Here is a 24,505-nt window from a genome sequence, read left to right on the forward strand (position 1 = left end):
TAATAATATTATTGCTTTTCAATTTAATTAAACAACAATATATTTCCTATATAATTACTTTCTACAATTTAAAAAAAAATTGTACGTATAAAAAATTGAAAGATCGTATTTTCATATAATTAAGAAATACATAATACCGGAGAGATTCAGTTTCCATTAAAAACAATTATTAGTATTAGAGAAAGACAATATAATAATTTTTTTAATTAACGGTCATGTTGACATTGGTATTCAAGGTGTACATTTGTTGTTGTTTAATTGAACCATGATATGCTAATCGTGGTCAGAGTACTGTACATCTTGATGACAACCAATTGAGTGCAGCTGCACTTCCACCACCTTGACCAAGTTTCTTTGTTCCGTTATTATCCCTTAAATGGTGACCACCACTAGATTGTACACCACCTTTAGGGGGATTTGATGCTTCCTGCAGATGATATAAGAAATATACAGTTAAAACCCAAAATGAGTAAAAGAAAATTCTAAACAAAGATATTTACAATAAACTATAAAAGTATAAACCTTATAAATTTTCATAATCCTAAAATGCCATTATTTATTAATTATTTTGCCAAAAAATAAAAATAAATATAACTCCAAAATAATTGTTAAAACAAAAATACAACCAAATTGAGTGATTAAATTATTAATTACAAATAAATTTAATCAAACATATTATATCAGTTGTTAAATATTAAATTAACAACAATGTAAAATAGAAAAAGTAAATAGTGGTTCCCAAAGTGTATGTAACGGCACACTAAGGAGTAACCTTTAAAAGGCTAAGCGGTGTATAATATCAGGTCTAAAAAGTAATTTGAAAACCAAAACATGTGCTGATATTCTTAAGATTAAAAATGCTTTAATATAGAAAATAGCGCAATAAAAAAAACTATAGTTTAAAAAAGAGGCCACAAATCAACAAAAATTTTGGAAACCACTAGTATTAAGATTATATTCAAACATGAAAACCAAATTGAATGCATAAAAATAATTAATTTAAACAAATTAAAATGAATGTTATTTTTATGTAATAAACATCTTTAAATATTGTCATTGACTCATTTAACTCCATTAATTGTATTTATTAATTTATGTATTCAATCTTAATAAAACTATTAAGATAAGTGAAAATTCTAAAAAATCAATAAATTAAAAATTAAAACTCAAACACTACACAACTACTCATACTTGCAACACACACACACACACTCACTCTAACCTTCTATGTAACACCAACATCGAATTGGGAAATTAAAAAAAATCCATATTATCCAATGTTGACAGCAACAGCCAATGGATGATGTTTTAAAAAATACAGCAAAAAATATATATATTAATTATTACATAATAAAATTGAAATTTATGTGTTTTATGAAATTTGTAAACAGTTAATAGGTAGGTACTGTATGAATTTAAATTCTAGTAAACTAACCAGTTTCTTTTCTGTTTTTGTCTTGATATCTCTGGCCAAAGTGTGAAAAGCCTCCTCCACGTTGACACTAGCTTTTGCTGATGTCTCCATGAATTTTATACCATATTCTACTGCTAATTGTTCTCCACGTTCTTTTGATACCTAAATTAAATGAATAAAAACAATTTTAATTTACTTTATAACATTAGTTAAATGGAATGTAAACTTTTATTGAGGTATATTGTCAATTAAATGTTTTTTATACGTACATTTAGAAGTAATTTTTTTTTTTTGTCTAGATAATAGAATTCATTGTGTAATACAGGTAGAAAAGTCTATTTTTAGTGACATTTACCTGACGCCCTGAATTAAGTTCACATTTGTTCCCTAGCAGCATTTTTTCTACATCAGCTGATGCATTTTCCTCAATGTTACGTATCCAATTCTTAATGTTGTCAAATGATTTTTCATTGGTAACATCATATACTAACATAATTCCCATGGCACCGCGGTAATAAGCTGTTGTAATTGTCCTAAAACGTTCTTGACCAGCAGTATCCCTGCGAGAAAATGATTTAGATGAGTTGGATTCATTTGAAATAAAAACACAAAACGAGCAGAAAAAAAAATTAATTTAAAACTGATCGGGTACAAATAAAAGTGAATTTCCCAACATCATTGCAATATCAAGACAACAACTACGCAGGTACTCACCAAATTTGTAATTTAATTTTCTTGCCATCCATTTCAATGGTACGTATTTTGAAATCAATGCCTATGGTAGATATGAACGTCGTGTTAAATGCATCTTCACTGAAACGGAACAACACGCACGTCTTTCCCACACCCGAGTCACCGATCAGCAACAACTTAAACAGGTAGTCGTAGGTCTTGGCCATAGCGGGATGTCGTGTGTATGACGGGCTGCCGTTCGCGTAGATAGATGTCTGTGACGGTGTCGGGCACCGTTCGGTCAGACGGACGGACGAAAGACGTTAGTCGTTCAAAACGCGAGTACAGACGTTTTAGCAAACCCTGCGCGGCGGACAAGAGTGCCAAAGTACAAAACTAGTGTGATGTGATGTGATGTGATGTGATGTGTATATGTGTATGTGTGTGTGTGTGTGTGTGTATATTATATGTACCTCGAATGTTGAATATGAATATGTATGCGTGTATGTGTGTGTGTGTGTAGCGAGTACGACGGTAACTGTTGCGAGAGTGACGACGACGGATTTATATTACGTTACACATTACCGTAAGAACATAATCCTAAAACGTTGTTCGCGTATCGATAGTGATGATGATTGCGCACGGCGTGTCGATCGCGATCTGTGAACGGCGGAGGCGGCAGTGAACGGCGACATTCGTTGCGACGAAACGTTGGTTGACTGTACAACACTACTGCAACAAACGATATGTGTAATTATTATTATTATTATTATTATTATTATTATAATCCGTTTCCTTGAGCAAAGTAGTAGGTAATAATAACAATATTTTTTTATCTAGTCACTCTCACTCCGCTCACCGCTGGCTGGCGACCGAGGGCACCCGTTATCAATGTTTTAATATTATAATCACTGCGAGCGTGCAATTATCGCACGACTTCGGTCGGTCGGGCGTGTGTGAGCGTGTATTGTGTGGGTGCGTGTGATGTGTTGTGTATGTGTGTGTGTGTGTGTGTGTGTGTGTGTGTGTGAGTATGTGTGCGTATCGTATCCGTACAAGCCTGGGCCGCCGCCGATATCACTTCCAATATTAAAATGCAGCTGTTATGCAAAAAAACCATAATATTCTATGGCTAGACTGCAGCGACGGTGGGACGGACGACGATCGCGAACGAATTGCGTCGGTATCCCCCGTCGCAGACACAATATTATTACACTTACGCGTTATTGTTGATACAATAACGTGACAATTATTTACGAATGCAAAGGCTGCACACATTTTTGCAAACATAATTTTTTTTTTCGTATTATCTGAGAATTCGCCCACGTAACCACCCGGCTGATAAGACGGTATCCCAACAGTGATAACAGATAATACTGCACGTCGACTGTTATTGTGATGAACAATAATAATTATTATTTTTTGTTACAAATACGGTTTTTTTATTAAATATTATTGCTGTTTTCATGATTAAATATTACATGACACACACGTCATATATGTGTTGTAATTTTCTACTAGTGTCGCACCTCGTTTATAAACATGGTACGTATACGATTGCGACGATGCTGAATTATTTATTGTCGACCAGTGCAATAATTATTGAATATCGTTATTGATTAGGGTGTTGCAGTTAAAAAAAAAACCAGCTCCCCGACTCCAACTGTTAGATTTTCTCCGACGACTGCTATCATTGATCGTCAGGGCGTCCTTAGAACAGAAGGACGTCGACAACCGAAAGCTCAATCCGAAAGCAATCGGGACAATATTGATGATGACAAGTTTACATTGAGTCGGACATGGATACTATCGACGATTGTATTACTGTGTGCAATTGTAGCATTGACCTATCGTGGATACTTAGATACACGAGCTGTCAACTATCCCTATGAGGGGCCAAAAGTATTTTATTTAACATTATTTAAACAAATAGGGTGTACCGATAAAAATAATTTAATTTATTTTCCATTAGGTCAAACCTATTTGGACATTCACATTTTCTTGAAAATTATATTCTACTATTTTTGTTTATTTTTAACACTTGTTGTTCATATGCTTATTCAAATCAATAAAATGAAGTAGCTACTTACAATTAACTATGAACAATTTTTTAACAATAAGTACACTTTTACAAATTTTAGTTTAATTATTTAACTAAGTAGAAATGATATCAATCATTAAATTTAATTATTTTTATACTTTTTCAAATATTTTTTTGATAATAAACCTTTTTATTAGGCTATTTTTTCTTCACTATATAATATTATTGTATTTATTCAGTTTGACTTATTGTGATTGGTATCTTTATAATACATTTTAATATCATTTACTTGCAGGTTATACAGAAAAATGGTGATCCAACATTATGGGGAACTTACAGACCAGGCGCTTACTTTGGATTACGCACTAAAGAGCCATTGGGAAAAGGTTCTGTTGCTGCTGGCCTTATGTGGTACACACAACAAAGTTTGATGAGAACTGGATCAATTGATTCTTCAATTCGTCATATGTGTGATAATGCTCATGAAAATTTAGTATATGGTTATGTGGAGCATGATACTGTAAATTATGGACATCAAGTAATAAATGATGGAAAAGAAAATGGATTCAAATTACAAACTATATTTTTGAGACCAAATAATAATGGAAAAACAGATACATCAAATACTGATTGGACTACACGAATAATATATGAAACAAATAATTCAGCATCATCCGTGTCTCTAGTATGGTATGTTTATATTGATCCTGGAGAAGATGAACAGTTATTGAATAACGAAGAATACTCTCTTGGCATACAAAAAGGTGTAGATGGTAAATTAGGAACTCCTTTAGTAACAATTACGGGCTCTACCCCAAGTCTAAGTGACTTCAAAATGTCTATAATTCCCATACCACCCAATAACACAAATAATCTTAGTATATCAACAGTACATATAAACACAAGTATAAGTAGTTCATGGTGTCCTAATACAGCTATGTTAAAACAATGCTTAGCAAAATCGATGGCCATTAAACGGCAACCTGTAAAAGAGCCTGGAATTAGTTCACAAATAATGCTTGTAGAAGAAAAATATAGTATACACGATAATAGTCGTCAAACTTCAAATCTTTTGAAAAATTTTGTAGCTGTACAAATAACAATTACCCCTAATATTAAGAAAGATATTACATCTAAATTTAGAAGTTATTCTCTAGATGTAGCATACACTCAAAAAAATAAATTTATAAATGCAGCTTTATTTAAAGACATATCTCCTTTATTAGTGGGAAGTAAATTTAGTTCTGTTCATACTGAATACAGCAATAGATTTCAACAAAAATTTCAAAATACATTTCCGATTAAACTGAAAGATACAGCTGAAAAATCATTATTATTAGATTTTGCAAAAGTTACTTTTAGTAACATGGCTGGGAGCTTGGGATACTTTTATGGATCTTCTCTTGTTAGAGATGATGATGATGAAAATAATTTAAACAATGGTGGTGTATCAGAAATAGATATAGTGGATGCTGTAAAGTATTGGAGGGCGGGACTACTAACAGCAGTTCCATCAAGATCACAGTTTCCTAGAGGTTTTTTATGGGATGATGGTTTTCATGGTCTAATGTTGGGGAGATGGAGCGTTGAATTACAACTACATATTTTAGGCCACTGGATGGACTTGTTAAATCACCAAGGATGGATACCTAGAGAACAGGTTATAAGACATTTAAAACTTATTTATTTATTTTGTAATATATTGATTATTTTTGATTATAATTAAACATATTTGTTCAAAGATTCTAGGATCAGAAGCCAGATCCAGAGTACCAGAAGAGTTTGTGGTTCAAAGTTCCCGAGCTGCCAATCCACCAGCGCTATTACTTACTGTTGACTTATTACTAAGACAGATTAAACAACGTCGACAGGCCAAAGAAGAAACACCTAGTAATAAAGAAAATTTAAACTTTGATGAAGTTGATCATACATTAAAAAAATTATATCCAAGACTTAAAGCATGGTATACATGGTTTAACCGTACTCAAAAGGCTGTAAATAATTATACTAAACATTCAACCAATCTTGAGTTTCATCAAGATAAAAGATTTATTGGATATCGTTGGAGAGGACGTGATGCAATAACTAACAAGGAATTGAATCCTAAAACATTAACTTCAGGAATGGATGATTATCCCAGATCATCTCATCCTGTCAACGATGATGGAACTTCAAACATCGATAATATTTTTAAAAGAGCAGATGATTTTGATTTTGATACATCTGAACGTCATGTTGATTTACATTGTTGGATGGCTCACGGTGCACGAATAATGAATAATCTTCACAATTATCTACAACCACCGGGTATAACCAAATTTGAAAATAAATATTCAGTACATTTTTGGATGTTAGTTGAAAATTTGGATCGACTGCATTGGTCAGAAGGAAATAATGACACATCTCATACTTCTACCTCAAAAATTCCAATGTATGCCGATTATGGTATACACACAGATGATGTAAGATTAGAAAAATTAAAAGGAATGCAAGATTCAGTGAGGGTAGTGGGACGAAAGAGTTCTCCTAAATGGCGTTTTGTTGACTCACATGTAGGGTACAATGCACTATTCCCTATGTTTTTTCGATTAGTTAAGAATTCTCAGCGTTTAAATGCAATACTAGACCTAATAGAAGGAACTAATAATGACAGTACTGGAAATCATGGTTTATTAACTAAACGTTGTGGCTTGAGATCTCTGTCAAAAAATTCACCACTGTACAAAGTAAGAAATACTATGCATGACCCTCCATACTGGCGTGGCTCTGTTTGGATTAATATGCAATACTTGGCATGTTCATCTTTATACTATTATGCCAATTTACCTGAAGACACTGAGTCCACTTATGCAAATAATGATGAATATGAAAACTTGGAACCAATACGATACTTAGATGTAAAAACCAAACAAAGATGTGCACGATTATATGATAAAATACGCAATGATGTAATTCAATGTGTGTACAAAGAATGGAAGCGTACTGGTTATGTATGGGAACAATATGAAGATGAACCAATATCAGATAATATATTAGGTTTAATTCATAAAGGCAAAGGAACTAGACCATTTACAGGATGGTCGGCAAATGTTGTACTACTTATGGCGGAAATTTATTAAAAATATGATTTAATGTATATCACATTTATTTTTGTTGTTTAGATACAATCAAGTGTACACTTCATATTATAAATTTACACTTTTTAGGAAATTAATAATTACTTTATTTTTATTATATTAATAGAGTAAATAATATGAGGTCAGTGCAATATTTGTTTTATCTCTCAAAAACACAAAAACAAAAATTGATTTTTATAGTTTTAAGAGATTTTAAAGTAAAGTCACATATTATAAAAATAATAAAGGATAATATTTTTAATTTTAACATTTTATATAAATGTAATGATCATTTTTTTTTATTGTTTGACTTCATATTCAACTTTAAAAATGATAAAAAAAATTGTAAATTGAAAATAGATATTAAATTATTATGAGCCAATATTTAGACAAATTGATAATAATATTCTCTATAATTTTTATAATGAGTGATTTTACTAAAAAGAAAGTGATTAATGATTTTAGGTGAATACGTTTAGTGTATGGTGTGCATGATTGCATGGACCAGACAGCAGTGCATTTTTTAAACTAGTAAATTAGGCAACAAAAAAGTCGCCCATTGAAAATGTTTTGTTGTCTTATTCACTTTATTTTTAAAGACTGGCCAAGCATGAAATAATCCTATAATACTATATTTAAAAATTTATTTTGAGAAATTTTTATTTTGGTCAGTGAAAATTACTTAAAAAATGCACTGCTAGATAGAAAAAACCAACACAGCACTGACATCCTCTTAAGGGTAGACGAATGGTTAGTGTCTTTCAAAATATTAACATAAAATTCTTATTGACTAATTAGTCTGCAATACATTTTTGTTACCAAAATGAAATATTATAAGGCGAGAAGGTTATATTTATTGTGTAATGTATACATTATTACAGTTTAATTTCTAAAAATTCAAAAACTTTGTTGACTTATATTTTATAAATATATTATATATAAGTATTATTTTTAGTCATTAAATATATTTTAATTTATTTACTTATTTTACTAGTATTATGAGTACAAAATACTAATTAAGTTTAGTTTTGATATAAATGATCCTATATACTAATAAATATTTTGTTCATAATTAAGGAAATTAATTTTATTGTTATTACAACTTTATACCATGCAATTATATTCTACATTTTAAAAGAAATAAAAAATGTCCATGTACATACATGATGATTTTATTTTGCCCAATTGGTTATAGATACATTATTTTGAAGTATTTACAAAAGAAGCTACTAGTACTACTAGTATTTATAAATTGCAATCTATAGTAAAATTATATTATCTATTCTTAGTTTTTTTAAGACCATTGCTAATAGCTCTCATGGATAAATGTGAGTATGATGGGTAACTATTTTTACATAAATGAATATTTTATTATCTTGTATTAATTATAAAAAATACCACTGTTCAGAACATGGTATATATATAATAAAAATTAAATTATGGCCTGATCTTTAATGTGAGCAACTTATAGCCTATAGATCTCATCAACCTTTCTTAAGCACACGGTTTCTTATACTCAATAGATAATACTACTTTGTGCACATGTGTATGCTATAAGTATTGACTAGTAGTATAACTAGGTATTATATCAGTTCATGAATTACTTTCACATTTTAATTAAAGTGTAAATGTATAATAATAAGTAAATGCTATTTACCATAGCTACTTAAAAAAGAAGTTACTTAATACTTTATTGAATCTAGTTATTACAACAATTTTAGAAATTCAATTTTCTTTACAGATTATTGATTAGAGAGAGAATCTAGTAGATACTAGACATGACCATAATGTCCATTGTGTTGATTCTACCTTACAAACATTAAATACACAACATAGCAAATTTGAGTTGAATAGAAATTAGAATTTTGTGTTGTTATTTAAAATATAACAGTAGATATTCCTTGAAACACAGTATTATCTGTTATTCTTACTTTTAATTTGATAACATAAGTAAATTTATTGTAATACTGAATTTAACAATACAAAATAGATTCTGCTGAATGCAAATTTGCCATGTACATTTGTAAGGCAGTCAATACACATAGGCATAATGCCCTCTCCAACTTTCAATTCATAATAAACAATTAGTAACAAAAATATTGAAACAATGCAGAGATGGGTGAAAATAAACATGTTAGAAGTGAAGACCTCCTAAAATTTAAACATTTAAAATTCAGATTTTGTACACAACTACAAAAGTTATTACTTTATTAGATATGACAATCATATTATTTTATAATTACACATGATCAAAGTATGATGATATTTGGCTGTTGCCTGTTTCTAGCAAAACAAACATCAATTTTATTTGTTAATTATTATTTTATATTTGGTAGTGAATTAAAAATTGAAAACATAATTTTTACACATCAATGGTTCAAAACAATGGAAATGTATAAATACTTTTAGATTATTTCTTAACCTAATACTGATTCACCCTTTTTACTAAAACAAATATATGTGTTTTTATAACATACACAGGACATACATTTCATGTTCATCGCATCACCCCCATACACAATTATAACAGGGGTAAAACGTAAAAATAGTATTTCGTTATTTCACTTTTGTGTATAAAAATTGTTTAATTATTATTATTATTGCTAATTAGTTTTGACAGGATAATATTTATTAAAACAACTTATTATCTACATAAATATAGCTAGAGATAAAATACTGAAATAGGTACACTTAAATATGAAGAAAGTACAATCAAGTCATTTACATTTTCACCTAAATATACAAAGAAATCATTGATCATAATATACTTTCTAGCTTATAGCTAAGATTTAACTCTGGAGTTCAATCATTTTTATTTAATGTGGACATTGTTTTAATTTATCCAAAAATATCACCACAAATAATATAATATGAATTTTATAAGGATAATTTAAATATTGATAAATTGAAATTTCATAGAGATATATTTCATGATATAGTTAAAGCCAAGGCTTAATCATTTCACATTTCCAAATAAATTGAATATTTTTAAAAATTTATCATATATTTTAGCCATTCATCTAACCGAGCTTAGGGAATGCGTGAAATTGATATTAACACTTAACAGTACCAGTCACTACATGTCTACATACACTACTGAAAGATCCGTTTTCATGTTAAGAAGATTAAAAACTTATATGTAAAGTACTATGTAACAGAGGTTTAATGATTTGACAGTTTAATGAATTGTCACAAAACAATTGTAGAATCTTTGGATTTATGGAATATAGGAGATATGTTAATTACCAACTACCAAGTGTTCGACAAGAAAAAATGTTTTTATATTGAAATGAATATGATGATTTTAGACAAAATTTTCATGTTTATGTTTTTTTTTTTAGTTTTAACTATAACCAATTAAGAAAAATGGAATAATGTCCACAAACAGAAGTTTTTTTTATTTGTCCCCATGATAAAATTTAAAAGTCGATACCTATGATTTGATGTTCTAACCATTAGCGTAACTACCCTCGTCAGCGCCTCGAGGCAAAATATATTTTTTGCCCTACCTAATATAAATTTGATTCTTCGACCTTTGTCATTAAAACTTTGCCGTGACCAAATATAATGTTTTTTTTTATAAGATTAGCCAAATAACACTTTATCACATTAAATATTTTATTTCAAATAAATTTACAATTACAATTACACAAAACCGATATTATTTTATTTGTTATTTTGCGCCCCGAATCAACTACCTCTGTTGCCCCTGTGGTAACTACGCCACTGGTTCTAACCATTAAATTATTTAGTGATAATCTTTTAGGAAAAAACTATTTTTTTGGCTTTAGCCCACAGCTCTACCAGCATTTTAAGTTTTGGTAAATGGAACTTAAGTTATTTTTAATATACCATTGCTGAAGTATAATTTTTTATAATAGAGAGACTTTGAAGTTTGTTTTGTTATTCAATTCATTAGGTATATGTATATTTAAAAAAAAAATTTTACTAATTCTTTATTAGTAGAAATTTGTAAAAATGATTATTAGTCATTACTTGTTACTGTGTTTTGTTAAGAAAAATTTAAAAATATTGAACGATAGACTTTAGTCTGTACTATTGTTTTGTGATTCAAATGATTGTATGTATTACTATTTAATATTTAGTATTTACTTGTATAATTACTAGTTGTGTCTTGTCTCTTGAAGTTGTTTATTGTTGTTATGATCATTATTCACTGAACAATAAACAATTATCAATACAAGGGTAACATATAATATCCACCCACGGTTTTAGAAAATTAATTAGAATTAATTATTATAATTTACAGTATCCATCTATCCTTAAGAGTAAAGAATATTAAATAATAAATATATAATTTATCCTCCTAATAAACTATGTTGTTATCACTATATTATTATTTTATTGTTATCAATTTGATAGTATCATTAGTATCAGTCATTGAAACTCGAGAATATAATTTTTAATTTTTATAAACCTCTTCATAGTTATTTTGATATATATTGCTTCGATTAGCTGTTCGTAGTTCGTGAATGTTTATTAGAATATTTGATTCATTTCAAATTACCTAATTATTAATTAATCATCAATCGTCACCAAAATGCTGATGGCGTTAAACCGTCATATGTTACATAATAGTCTTTTGAAGTTTCAACAACATATAGCAACCTCCAGCAATACATTGAAAGTTGTTGCTTCAAATGTGGTGTCTAATAACAATGGATTAACCCAAACAATTAAAAGATCTAGTTCGTTTCAACAACAATCATCTTCTTCAGATAGTGAAGGAGATGAAACTTTAAAAAACAACCCATATTACACAGCTTATGCCGAGAAATTGCGAGATCTTAAAAAGTAAAAAAATGTTATACCAATCTAATTAACAAAAATTAAAAATATTTTGTTTTTGTACCATAGAAAAAATGCAAGTGCCTACAGAGAAGCAATACAACGCTTACGTGAAAAACATCAAGAGACTACTAATACTGTTGATGCGGCAGTAGTAAATACTACAGAAACAGTGTCTGAAAAAATAAACAATACTGAAACTAAACCACAAGCAAAACCAAAACGAAGACCATCCCAGTCACTACTGATCAAACCAAAAGTAAACAAAATTTCTAAACACATTTTTTCAATTGTATAATGTCATCATATCATATTGATTTAAAGACTCTAGAACAAGTTATGAACATAGAATTGTTACGTGACAAATCATGGCGAGATGTATCTGAAATATGGTTGGCGTATCATAGGACACGTGATGAAACTCTGAGTGCAGTTATTCCTCTAAACCAGTTTGAAAAATTTTATAATCAGTCTATAAAATATCCCATGGTACTCAAGTGTTTTTACAACCTAACTTCTCAAATACAATGGTTTCAATAAAGTGTATGTTTTCAGTTTATATTGCCACTTCCACGCAACACTAGTGGTTACGAGTTCATATTTGCACAGTTCCAGCACTATCAAGAACATTCAACATCTAATTGCACAGTTCACTTGACACCATTGATTAGTTATCAGGTAAACATTTCAATTGTATTGTGATGAGTAGACCTAATATGTATTAATTTATTGTTTAAAATTTAAACATTTTACTCCACTTAAGTTTTAATAAAATTTGCTAAAAGTTTAATGAACCTTAAAATTACTTTTATTTTGAATGTTACTTGTTTAGTAATTAAGAAGACACTGCACTCAAATTTGTTGTCTCTGTCATACTAGTATGTAACATTACAAACCTATGCTCAGAAGTTAGCTATTAACTTTGTTAATTTTAATAAAAGAATAAAATTACTTATTATAAAACTTAATTATAAGAACTTTTTCTGTGTTTATATCTAGGTTTTTTATGATAATTCAATTTTTTATAAGTTTAGAGTAAATAAAATAGAAAAATTTAAAAATGCCCATATATATATATTCCTTAAAACAGAACTATCTATATTCCTTATAACAGAACTATCATTAAAAAAAACCACCCTTCCAACACAGATTAAGTTCTTACTATTAATTTTCATAATAAGTCAATGCTTTGTAATATTAAAGCTAACTAAGCTAAATGTGAACTGCTGAGTTCAGATTTGCTGTGTTATGCACTTGTAAGACAGACAACAGTTGTAGTATCTTCTTAAGATAATAACTTTACATTAAAACAAATATTAAAGCAGCTCAATATGAGAAAAAAATACATTTTTAATTTGTTTTTTTTATTAGATTAAATAATTACATAATTGTTTATTTATATTATGTTTTAGACATACAACGAAAACGCACCAGAGTGTATGACTATTGAATATTATACTGACCTTTGCAACAATGATAAAGCTATTGAAAACAGTGAATCGGATAATGAATCATGTGTCTTGATGAGATCTACATATGATGGAAAACTATTATCTGCAGCTGAAGCAGCTTGCCTTGTCAACCAGTTGCGTATATTTTATGCAGTAGATTCTGGAGTTGCAGACAAAGAAAAACTTTTAAAATCATTCAACGAAGGAGATGTAACTTTCAAACACTCTGACGTAATTGCTCTTGTAGAAACCTTGAGCATTTCATAATATTAAATAATTCATAAGAGCAGCAAGTGTCTCACAAACATAGAATTTTTTTTTTTATAAATTCTAAAGTAGGTATACAACCGATGTGTGTTTATAAAATAAATACTACTTAGCAATAATAATAATGTTTTTATTTAAGTATTATCTCAATATAGGTAATTTCTCGTAACTTGTAATCATACCAATGCCCTAATAATATGCGGTTTGCGCCATAGTTCGCGACAAGTACAAGTGAATGCCAAAATGCCTAATAGATAAAAATCATAAAAGTACAAAATACCAATGGAGTTTTAAATTTTAACATATCTTAAAGTATTTGGCACAAGAGTGATAGCGTGATAACGCGATCGTATGGATGTTGGCAACGGACGTGAGCGCGCAACGCATAATCATTATCCGTAACCGTGGCCGCCACCTGTCACACACATCTGGTGCATTAGCCGTATAATATTGTACCGTGTACAGCGCCCGTTACCGAGTCCTGCTAGCAGTACCCGAGTAGCAGTTATCGCCAACAGGTGTTTTTCTAATTTTCTCTTTCGCCGGACGTTTCTCTCGCGTCGAGCAACTCGCAGTTCGCACCGTTCCAACCGCTACACAACCGGCCCGGGAAGTTTGGATTTGGATTTTCGCAAGGCAGCGAACCCGTGGCCTAACACACATCGATCCGCGTCCGCGCCGCACGAAACGTCATGTCGTCCCACGACGCCAACAACGACATGGAGCCGCAGCAGGTGGCCGAGCCCACCGTCCGGCTGTGCGTGTTGCGCACCTGGCCCGAGCACTTTGACGGGTACGGGTTCAACCTGCACGCGGAAAAGTCAAAAACGTCCGCGTCGTCGCCCAACGGCGGTCTGCCGTTCTCCGGCGGCCAGTTCGTCGGCAAGGTGGACCGGGGCAGCCCGGCCGAGAGCGCGGGTCTCCGGGAGGGCGACAGGATCGTGCAGGTGGACGGCGTGGACATCGACGGCGAGACGCACTCCAAGGTGGTCGGCCGCATCAAGAAGGGCTCGGCGACGGCCGACGGCGACGCGGACGACTCGGTCAGCCGCTGTTCGCTGCTGGTGGTCGACCGGCGGGCCGACACGTTCTACAGGGAGAAGGGCATCAGGGTGCACGCCGACATGGGACTGCAAGTGCTGGTGTTGCGCACGCCCGAGGAGCCGACGCCCGAATGTCTCGCGCTCCAGCCGCAGAACGCGCCGAGCCCAAAGACCGCGACCACGGCGGCGGCCGCCGACCATGTAGTAGACGCAAAACAACAGGCGAGTTTGTTTCCCGTCGCGTTGACATTATTATTTATTATTATTATTATTATTACTGCATCGCCTTCCGACTATATTATATTGTTCGTACGTAGTCTATTCGTAGTCGTGTCCGTTAGGTACGTAAAAACGCATACTATTTCGGTAGCCGCGGTGTGCGACCCGCGCTTAGGTACGAGATCAGTGGTGTCCGATCGCGGAGACTGTTTGGGATTTTGGGTCCTATGACGGTGTCACGGATTCGCCACGGGAATCTGTGTTGTGTATATATCTATGTATGTGTGTGTGTGTGTGTGTGTTTGTGCATAATACCTACACACATATTATTGTAAAAATGTAATATTATAATATCGCTGTGACCAACGGTTGGGCGTGGGTGGCAGACGGCGGTTGTAGCCAAGGACTCTGGCGGCATCGCCGTATGACGCGTGAAAAACGCGGTCGAGGACGCCCCCACTATGTTCCTGTACGGTATAATATTATATCCCACACGTAGGTACGTTTCATCAGCTCGTGATGTTACAGTAACTCGGCGCGCACACAGGTACCTACCTAAAAATATTATAATATTATTATAATACCATCACGCTAGCGATATAATTCGATTACATTATGCGCGAAACGTTATATAAAGGTTTAGGCATTTGCAGATCGCTGTGATATTGCAGTTTTGCAGTAGGTAGTGTGATAAACCGGTAAAATAGAATTTCCGACGAAAAATGTTTCAAAATGTCAGACGCGCAACATAAATACATACAGATATATCTCCCATACTTTTGTAAACGACCTCTCTAGTAACTTTATACGTTTTTGGTGGCAGTTGGTCATAGTCGACTAGATTTTCCACTTTAATTAGCCTTTGGACTACTTGTATACAACTTACATACGTCATAAAATGTTTACTCTGTTTAATGCGCGCCCGCAGCACGCAGATTATTCCATACAGGTACCAGGTATTGCATACATAGGTGTGATGATGTTTATTTACATACCTGCCCAGCCCGCGACCTGTTGTGTACCATCGATTTAGTATGAGAGATGTTTAATAAGAAGAGTTCAAAAGTGTAAAGTACCAATACACACGCGATATACGTCATTATGTCGTACAAACTACTTTATAAAACAGCAAGCTTTTAGACACTTATAAATTATAATATATGATTTTTGTCTGCCCTAAATGCTTGTCGTACCTGATAATGAAACGGTCATGTAAGTTTGTTATAAATTCGTTTCGGAGGTTTCGAACAAGACTTTTTGTTTTTTAAATATAATTATGTTAATAAGTAGTTTAGTATAACATAAATACGTAATCGTATGTAAATAAGTATTGGTAATTACACAAATTGGATTTCATAATTATCATATTTTTAAACGCAACGCAAACTGAAAGTTAAGTGATATTTTAAATATCTTAAGGTTATTAATTGTATATTTTTTTTCTCGTACCAGCCATAGTTTTAAACATCAATTTGTAATGTATATAATATAGATACATACTTAAGTATTATTAGGTATACAGTAAATATCGAGCTAAATGATGGATATCGTGGGTCCCAGCTACCTGAAAGATGTCCATTACAATCGACTTTCAACAACATACTTTACTTACAAATAGGTGCGATTAAACCAAACCATAATTAAAATCATTATATACCTAAATTACAGCCATTAAATATATTAATAAATATTAAAAGTCAATTAGGAATAATGTATTTTAATAATAATAGGTAGTAGGTACTAATTTATTGTGGTATTAGTTACGCTCATAGTCTTAGTTCGTACGCAAGGGTCTTCATTTCTTCAATATATCTACAAGCGCATATACAGGGAGGGCTACGTGAAGGCTACCACCATCCTTGAAAATTTAATCAAAACTTATGAAAGAGGAAAAAATAGATGTCATTGCACTTCAAGAAATGCATACTATAAACTATTTATTGTCTGTATATAAAAAAAAATGCTGTTTTACTTTGTTGAAAATGCGCGTAATACGATGTACCTGCAAAATTAGCAAATATTATTTTCCTAAAATTCCCGCCACGTAACAAACTCATAAATTGCAACAGTACTCAATAATTCGATAGGTACTTTATATGTTTTCCATTTACGGAAGTGTCAATTTCAAATCAAAAACCCACAGTAAGATCGTGAGTCATTAACGATATAGGTATGTACTTAACTTATAATAGCAATTTTATATGGTTACATGGTCAGTTGCAATAAATTATATATTTCGATATTTTATGATATCATAATTAATTATATAGGATATATTTAATCAATTTAAAATGCATTTAAATCATAAGAAATACTATAATTTGATTCTCTTTGTCCGAGTACTATTGCACTAAGTTTGTGCTTTTGTCTGTTAGAATACAAATAACTTGCTGGCAGGTATAGACTGGCCGGTGAGCTAATGTGTAAATTGACGCACTTGAGCCGATAATTTTTATAATTTCACATTATATTGAAGCCGATAATTTATAAATAACTAGACTATGCACGTTCCTGTGGCCGATTTACAGTTCTCGTCTATGCTTTGCCTATTTACGTATATAGACGTTATAACTGCATGTAACTCATGTCGCAATTTGAGACTTAGTCCTCTCCTTTCTTAGATGTTTATAACAATGTTTTCATTGTCACTTAATATGATTTGTAAAATATAATCATTTTGGTAGGATGACGTTATTTTTTTAAAATTTTTAAGAATTATTTTTTTCAGCTAAAACCTAACCAACTGTAACCCACAGCTGCTGCAACTAAACATATTGTAGTTATTTGTTAATCAATTAGATTTGTCATCAAAAATGTATTAGATTGGATGTCAGTCGTCAACGCACTGCCGCCGCACTATCTGTTTACTCTCCACACACCTCACGACAAATTTACGTTCAGAAAATCCAATCTGTGTTATTAACTTTAATATTAGAATGAATTGCCATATTATCAAACTATTAAAGATAAGGAGATTATCTGTGTTTGTACTTTAGCTTTTATAAGGCATTTCAATTGAGAGTTATGAGTACATTATAAAATACAAAAATAATCATTACACTACAGGAAAATTGAAATATTGTATAAAGAGCCAACATATAAACACTTAACACATATTATACCAATATACTGTTCTTATAATTTTACGTTTGAAAATGGGCCAATTCTAACGCTAATATTATAGCTAACAACACAGCATTTACTAAGGGTCCGAAATTGAGAAAATATAATATAGTGCACTGACATTATCTTAATATTATTATCTGAACTCTTGGTATCGTCTAATATCAGCAATAATTTTCTTTTTGATTTTGGCTAGCACTATTTCCTTGTCGTTTCTTATTTATTTTTTTTTATTTTGCTATACACGAGTATGGGGGTGGCAACCTCTACATTCCCTCTCGAGACAAGCCTAACTAATACTATTACAATATATCAATTTATAAAAAATCTCGTAAGATGTAAATAGTTGTTCAAGGTAAACTAAAACATGGCGGGGGTAAACATTTTTTAGGCACGTCTATGGTCTATGTATAGTGTAGTTTTTCTCTAGGAAAAACAAAATTATTGGTGATAGATGATTTTAAATTTATAACCCGGCACTGATTGCAACATAGGACTTTTTTCATTTGTAGTCGTTCTAGTTGTTAATAACTTAAATCGTGCAATTTAAATATATATATATATATATAATATGTATTAAACGTGCTCGTATCGGGGTGTTTTACTGTTTTTACAGGCGAACGACAGCGATGACACTGCAAAGCCCGCAAACTCTACGACTTCGTCAAACACCACTACCACGTTAAATCTGAACATGACGGCTGCCGAGCTGCGCCGGCGATTGGCCGAACGCAAGAAGCAAGACTCGCGACGTGCCGGTGGTACTGGAGACGGATCGCTAGATTTCCGTAAAAAGTACGAGATTGTCGACAAGTTGTGAAAACGAAAATATTGTGAATCTTTTTACACACACACACTCACACAAATACGCCCATACATACATACACGCATTTTTAAATACACGCGCCCTAAGTTATAGTGAATTTTAGGATAATATAACTATACATAATGATATATTATCATAGTGTGTTAAGTGAGTTTAATGATTAAGTATTTTAAAAAAAAATTGTATACTTTAGCGTTTAGTTTTTATCGTCGTCCGTCCGAAAGTCTATATAAGGTTATACAGGGTACATCTATTATATATATACCTATATAGCCGCGCATGCGAATTTATCGCCGTAATGCCGTTGTATATTTTTTTTTATTTTTTTTTTCGGTTTTAAATATCTGTGCAATTTAAATTAGACATCAAAAACGTATTTCATATTTTTATATTATATATAAAGTGCGTGTATGAATGTGTACTACTAGTGCGACTATCGTCGTCGTTTTCTGATGTTTTCGATTTGTTAAATGAGAAGAAAGCGTAAATATGGTACACACGCAAACACGCACATAAAACATTATATGTATACTCAAGTACTGCGTGTCATTACAAACAAAATATTCTTTACTAATTATTATTAATTTAGTGGTTAGTATATTATTTAATAGTAAATAATCTCGCGACGAACATATAACATAGTCGTGCAGATCTTTAAATAAAGATAATATTTTAGGTGATTTAATATAACGCGTAGGTACTAAGTGGTCCCTACGCATATTATAATAAACTATTATTCTACACAATATATTGTCATTTATCATTATAAAATATGATTCATACGAGTATAGAGTACTTAATTATTATTTACATTTATAAAAACCATATTGCTCCAAAAGAAATATCTGTACGTATATTATATGATATATTATGTGTTTCTATATATATATAATAAATATTTTAAATAAAAATATAATTTCTCGAACATGGAATAAATTGTTTACCTCCACGGTACCACTGCCTGCCTACCTGCTTCCTTGCCTTATCATTTGATGCGTCCTTATCACCTATTAGAATTATTATCATAATTTCCGTTTACATTTATGCAACAAGCCAACAAAATATAAACTATGGTTTTTTAAACACTAACATTCGCATATTATAACGATTATTAAATTTTTGTGTTTAAAATGGTGTGCGAGAAATGTGAGAAAAAATTGGGCGTGACAGCCACTCCTGACCCCTGGAAACAGGGTTGTCGTAATGCTATCGATACGAATTCAGTAAAAAAACAGGACAACAAACATTTGCAAACTATTGGAAAAATCAAGACTCTATCTGGCTCAAAAGTATCTTCAAAATCTGCACTTAAGACGGGATCATCTTCGGTTATGTATTCATTTGGTGTATGCAGAATATGCAAACAGAAGGTGCACGAACCAGGTAGACATTATTGTCAAAGTTGCGCATACAAGAAAGGTATATGTGCCATGTGTGGTGTACGAATTTTAAACACTAAATCTTATAAACAATCTGCTACTTGAAATAAATTTAACATGTCACATAAAACTGTATTAATTACAGCATAACTGTAACAACTGAAATAATTTTACCCTACTAAATGTAAAATCATTTTATTGTAAGTGTAATATTATTGATTATAAATTCTATATTCTATAATCAATATGTAAATTACTTATTTTTATTTCATCAGGTCTCACAAATGTTATGTATGTACTTTAAACTAAAAATATTATAAAATAATGTGTTTATTTTTACAAAAAATGTTTTACTTTATAAAAAATTAAACTGTCATTGTAACTGTAGTTGAGTTTTTCTTTTTTAAACCATTTTGACGGTTATGCATAACAATTTTATTAGTGGCAGGAAATCCATCCAATAATAAACAATATTTTGACCAAAAATTGAACGCAGACAATTCAGCAGAATCAATTTTGGAAGGTGAAGTAACGCTTGTGGAAGTTCCGTCAGTATTATATTTATTTATTGAAACACCAGCATGGACGCCATGATATTTTTCATTATCCTCCAAAATATGTCCAAACCAATAAATTACAGCTCCAGGACCATAACGATTCCAGTAAGGAAATAATTGGCTTTGAGTAGCCTTACGTAATTGATCTGGGCCACCGAACATTGCTTTTGACTCTATCCAATTTAACACTCTAATTTCATTTTCATTACCTCCAACATAGTTAGTTGCTATATTATATTCTTGACTATTTTTCATATCTTCGGCATCAGACAAGGAAATGGCAATAGGTTCGCTAAGAACCACATCTGGTGTCATATCTAAACCACGAATTCGGCATTCCTTTTCAGTTGTATAATTTCTTCCCGGTCTGTTTGTCTGGGACTTTGTCAAACATGTCATATTTCGTTTCAAAATTTGTTCAAATCGTTTGCCATTGCAGCTGTAACACAATTTATATGGTAAGATAACAATAATAAAAATAACCAAATAGATTATACCTTTTGATAAATTCCACACATGATCCATAATAGCCATCAACAACAGAAGATTTGTATACTTCATAAGCCAACTGTGGATCTTTACGTATCAACCAAGTAGACATGGCCAATTGATGTGGTGTTAAATTCGAACTTTTATTAGTTGGTGGCATACTGTATGAATGACTAGTATTAAAGCTATTATCAGATTGATTTAATGCTAATACTGATTTATGCATTGAACGCAGTTTACAGGTGAGCCAGTTTAACTGTTTAGATAACTGTTCATCAATACTAAACGAAGTATCCAATTCTTTAGCTTTCGAGTCATTGAAACTAACATTTTGTTTCGACTCTGTATAACTATCATTTTGTAAGTTACTAACATTTGATACACCACTTGTATCAACTAATATGCTACTATTTAAACTATCGTCATTGTTATAATGTTGCTGTTCAAGTTTCTCTTTCAATTTTTCTTCTTTTATCTGATCGGCGAGTACAATTTTTGCGACCAACATAGCCGGCATACGCAATTTATCAGCCAATGCGATTAATGGAGATGATACAGTACCATTAGTTACTAAATCCTTATACCTATAGATATATACATTATTAATATATAAAACAATCTAAATTAGATTATATTGAATAAAAAATGTCTTGCCTCTCATTCATTGTTTTTGTGGAATTGATTAATTGTTTATTAATGTGGTCTTGCTGACGATGATTCATATAAACTTTAGATTTTGCTGTAGCGGAAGTCCGAGATGTGGCTGAAGAATGTGAAGGGGAATTAGCATTGGAAGGACTGGAAAATACCTTATGATGTCGCTGCCGAACATATTGTTGAATGCGACCGTCGATAATGCTTAGTACAGTGTTTCTATGTAAGCTATATGACAACAATACAATTTAATAGATTATAGAATGAATAAAATAAAGTAAGCATTACATCTATATAACTTACTGGGGATATTTACTGAGTGTGTTTGAATTTAACAGACCATACCGGTTGAGAATAAAATCATTGTTTTTTTTTATCAACGAGTCTATCCAGTCAACCATTGCGTTATACTCGGATTTGGTGAGACATTTTCTTTTCGGTTCGTCGGAATTCGAATCAATAGTAGCGTCCATGGTGGCAACGCCTTTAAATACTAAACTAGTCATTGTAAGTAAAGGTACGCCGAACGCAATGCTCGAGGATGACACTAGAACATGTCCCGCATAGAAAAACGGACCATTATCGAGCACATACAAAAATTGCTGATAGTAATGGACAAGGTAAACTCAATAGACATTGGTGCGGTTCATAGTCATCCGAGGTAACAAAAAACGAAAAACTTCGTCGACGAAAAAACCGTCTGAACGAAGAACAAAAACGAAAATCGGACCGTGCAGTGCGTAGTGCGAACAACTCCGTTGAATGTTGATATCACTCGAACTCGGAACGCTCCCGCTCCGCGCGATATCATTTTCTCGACACACTGTCGTGGATGCCATGGGGCAGGGATATAATATTACAAGTTTTAGTTGCCACGGCGGACGCCATTTTGGTCGCGCCATCTATGTCTCGGTCTGTGTCCAAACGCTACTGAATCGGTAAACGAAGTATTATCAATTCGCGTTTCGCCGACAACGTGTAGATAATATTGTATCCAAATATAAAAAAAAAAAAAAATCGGGTAAGTAAATAAAAATAACTGCTGCGTTAGTGCCAAATTATGATATATGTGGTTTTAAACATAACTAGCTGATCCTATGTGGCGTTTACCTCGTCTTTAGCTCCGTTAAACGTATAAATTACACAGATTTTAAACGCAGTCATTTGATCGGTTTTGACCAAATATATAAAATACAGGTAACCAATGGAAACCCAGTATAAACAAAAAGCTATTCGTTTTTCGTGAGTCAAAAAGTCCCTGCATGAGCCCATTTTTAATAATATTTTTTGAGTGCGTACCTAAATTGTGGTAAAAAAAAAAACTTCAAGACTTTAACTAATATAGCTATCATAGTTTTGGCTGTATATGTTGATTGGTCGGTCAGTACATCTTATTTTATATTAAATAATGCACAAAATCGGTAACGTAAATTGCCCAGCGCTAACATATATTTTTGCAGCAGCAGAAAATTCTGAAATTTTGTATAGATAGGTTCATAGGTGTTAATAGTAACCTTTATGGCTTTACCTATAATTTATATTTTCAAAAGTAAAGTATTTATTTGTTAGGTACAAAATTGTATAATTTTCTCTACAATATACAAAAGTGCTTTTGTACGGAGTTAATTGGTATAGGTATAGCCGGTGTAATAATTACGCCCGTCGGCATTCTTTATCCACTGCTGTCTGCTTTATGCTATAGTGCTCTCATATTCAATTTATGCTTATTATAGTTGATCTCTAAATATCTCCATAAGTATACGAATAAAAAGTAAGAACAGTACCTAATTTTTTTATACAACAAAACGAGTTCCCCAATTTTTTTATTATTGTATTAGGCATGTGATCAAAAGATTTGTTTTGTATAATAAGTCATTCATTAGCGACATTTTAATGACTTAATTTTCATCTATAATTTTTTTATTATTTTCCTGTAGGTAAATAAACCACTGCATTATTTAGTTTTAAGAATTTAATTAATGTTAATGTATTTTAAAACTAGGCAATAATAAAGTCTTTACCATTCGGAGAATTCGATGATAGTTTTTTATTTTTGTAAAAAAAATTGTTAGTGGTGAAATTAATTGTTTGTTAGGCAGGGATTTATCAAGAATTTGGAGCGTTGTTGGGTCGGAAAATTAAATACTTCTCTGCACCGCCAGAAATTGAGTTCAATTTATACGGCATTGCACCTATACAAGATATAAAATACAATCCGCCGACCAAATAGATGATGTATTTTTTATCGATCGTATTATTGTCGAACGTTTAAAGTTTATGAAGTGGTCACGGCGTTTTGTCACATCGTGATGCCACAATATTATGCGCCCATTGTTTAAGTGATATGATATTTATTGTTATTAATTATTATGCGGTCGACACGCCACACGGTCGATGAAATGGGATACATAGCAATCTGCACTGGTACATAAAAACGTTTTACTA

The 24,505-nt window shown here is 31.9% G+C and overlaps 6 protein-coding genes across 6 annotated transcripts; 4 read left to right on the forward strand and 2 right to left on the reverse strand.

Moving 5' to 3' along the window:
* LOC132923783 (ras-related protein Rab-8A-like) lies at positions 1-2,974 on the reverse strand. The gene is made up of 4 exons (XM_060987760.1): positions 2,129-2,974; positions 1,770-1,974; positions 1,436-1,576; positions 1-427 (listed from the first exon to the last, which is right to left on the reverse strand). Exons 1-4 carry the CDS (start codon positions 2,311-2,313, stop codon positions 284-286), a joined length of 675 nt encoding a protein of 224 aa, XP_060843743.1. The 5' UTR covers positions 2,314-2,974; the 3' UTR covers positions 1-283.
* A 314-nt stretch (positions 2,975-3,288) lies between these two features.
* Positions 3,289-8,228, forward strand: LOC132923782 (mannosyl-oligosaccharide glucosidase). The gene is made up of 4 exons (XM_060987759.1): positions 3,289-3,631; positions 3,710-3,988; positions 4,423-5,787; positions 5,870-8,228. The coding sequence occupies exons 1-4, from the start codon at positions 3,629-3,631 to the stop codon at positions 7,244-7,246; spliced, it is 3,024 nt and encodes a 1,007-aa protein (XP_060843742.1). The 5' UTR covers positions 3,289-3,628; the 3' UTR covers positions 7,247-8,228.
* Positions 8,229-11,639: 3,411 nt separating this feature from the next.
* Positions 11,640-13,895, forward strand: LOC132926348 (ATP synthase mitochondrial F1 complex assembly factor 1). The gene is made up of 5 exons (XM_060990702.1): positions 11,640-12,058; positions 12,122-12,311; positions 12,377-12,541; positions 12,608-12,730; positions 13,465-13,895. Exons 1-5 carry the CDS (start codon positions 11,805-11,807, stop codon positions 13,768-13,770), a joined length of 1,038 nt encoding a protein of 345 aa, XP_060846685.1. The 5' UTR covers positions 11,640-11,804; the 3' UTR covers positions 13,771-13,895.
* A 305-nt stretch (positions 13,896-14,200) lies between these two features.
* Positions 14,201-19,906, forward strand: LOC132926349 (Na(+)/H(+) exchange regulatory cofactor NHE-RF1). The gene is made up of 2 exons (XM_060990703.1): positions 14,201-15,035; positions 18,772-19,906. The coding sequence occupies exons 1-2, from the start codon at positions 14,463-14,465 to the stop codon at positions 18,973-18,975; spliced, it is 777 nt and encodes a 258-aa protein (XP_060846686.1). The 5' UTR covers positions 14,201-14,462; the 3' UTR covers positions 18,976-19,906.
* An 84-nt stretch (positions 19,907-19,990) lies between these two features.
* On the forward strand, positions 19,991-20,747 carry LOC132926351 (cysteine-rich PDZ-binding protein). The gene has a single exon (XM_060990705.1). It carries the CDS (start codon positions 20,112-20,114, stop codon positions 20,463-20,465), a length of 354 nt encoding a protein of 117 aa, XP_060846688.1. The 5' UTR covers positions 19,991-20,111; the 3' UTR covers positions 20,466-20,747.
* LOC132926346 (uncharacterized) lies at positions 20,602-22,888 on the reverse strand. The gene is made up of 4 exons (XM_060990700.1): positions 22,364-22,888; positions 22,061-22,288; positions 21,415-21,990; positions 20,602-21,356 (listed from the first exon to the last, which is right to left on the reverse strand). The coding sequence occupies exons 1-4, from the start codon at positions 22,564-22,566 to the stop codon at positions 20,726-20,728; spliced, it is 1,638 nt and encodes a 545-aa protein (XP_060846683.1). The 5' UTR covers positions 22,567-22,888; the 3' UTR covers positions 20,602-20,725.
* Positions 22,889-24,505: the final 1,617 nt, after the last annotated feature.

This window comes from Rhopalosiphum padi, chromosome 3 (assembly GCF_020882245.1).
Source record: "Rhopalosiphum padi isolate XX-2018 chromosome 3, ASM2088224v1, whole genome shotgun sequence".
Classification (NCBI taxonomy): Eukaryota; Metazoa; Arthropoda; class Insecta; order Hemiptera; family Aphididae; genus Rhopalosiphum; species Rhopalosiphum padi.

Excerpts from the sequence above, each read along its gene's own strand:
- LOC132923783 (XM_060987760.1), bottom strand. The coding sequence starts at position 2,313 with ATGGCCAAGACCTACGACTACCTGTTTAAGTTGTTGCTGATCGGTGAC. Across the intron at positions 1,975-2,128 it reads AAAATTAAATTACAAATTTG|GGATACTGCTGGTCAAGAAC; the intron begins GTGAGTACCTGC and ends ATTTTCTCGCAG. Across the intron at positions 1,577-1,769 it reads AACTTAATTCAGGGCGTCAG|GTATCAAAAGAACGTGGAGA; the intron begins GTAAATGTCACT and ends CATTTAATTTAG.
- LOC132923782 (XM_060987759.1), top strand. Across the intron at positions 3,989-4,422 it reads ATCCCTATGAGGGGCCAAAA|GTTATACAGAAAAATGGTGA; the intron begins GTATTTTATTTA and ends ATTTACTTGCAG. Across the intron at positions 5,788-5,869 it reads GATGGATACCTAGAGAACAG|ATTCTAGGATCAGAAGCCAG; the intron begins GTTATAAGACAT and ends ATTTGTTCAAAG.
- LOC132926348 (XM_060990702.1), top strand. The coding sequence starts at position 11,805 with ATGCTGATGGCGTTAAACCGTCATATGTTACATAATAGTCTTTTGAAG. Across the intron at positions 12,312-12,376 it reads CACTACTGATCAAACCAAAA|ACTCTAGAACAAGTTATGAA; the intron begins GTAAACAAAATT and ends ATTGATTTAAAG. Across the intron at positions 12,542-12,607 it reads AGTCTATAAAATATCCCATG|TTTATATTGCCACTTCCACG; the intron begins GTACTCAAGTGT and ends GTATGTTTTCAG.
- LOC132926349 (XM_060990703.1), top strand. The coding sequence starts at position 14,463 with ATGTCGTCCCACGACGCCAACAACGACATGGAGCCGCAGCAGGTGGCC. Across the intron at positions 15,036-18,771 it reads TAGTAGACGCAAAACAACAG|GCGAACGACAGCGATGACAC; the intron begins GCGAGTTTGTTT and ends CTGTTTTTACAG.
- LOC132926351 (XM_060990705.1), top strand. The coding sequence starts at position 20,112 with ATGGTGTGCGAGAAATGTGAGAAAAAATTGGGCGTGACAGCCACTCCT.
- LOC132926346 (XM_060990700.1), bottom strand. The coding sequence starts at position 22,566 with ATGACTAGTTTAGTATTTAAAGGCGTTGCCACCATGGACGCTACTATT. Across the intron at positions 21,991-22,060 it reads ACAAAAACAATGAATGAGAG|GTATAAGGATTTAGTAACTA; the intron begins GCAAGACATTTT and ends ATATATCTATAG. Across the intron at positions 21,357-21,414 it reads TGTGTGGAATTTATCAAAAG|CTGCAATGGCAAACGATTTG; the intron begins GTATAATCTATT and ends ATTGTGTTACAG.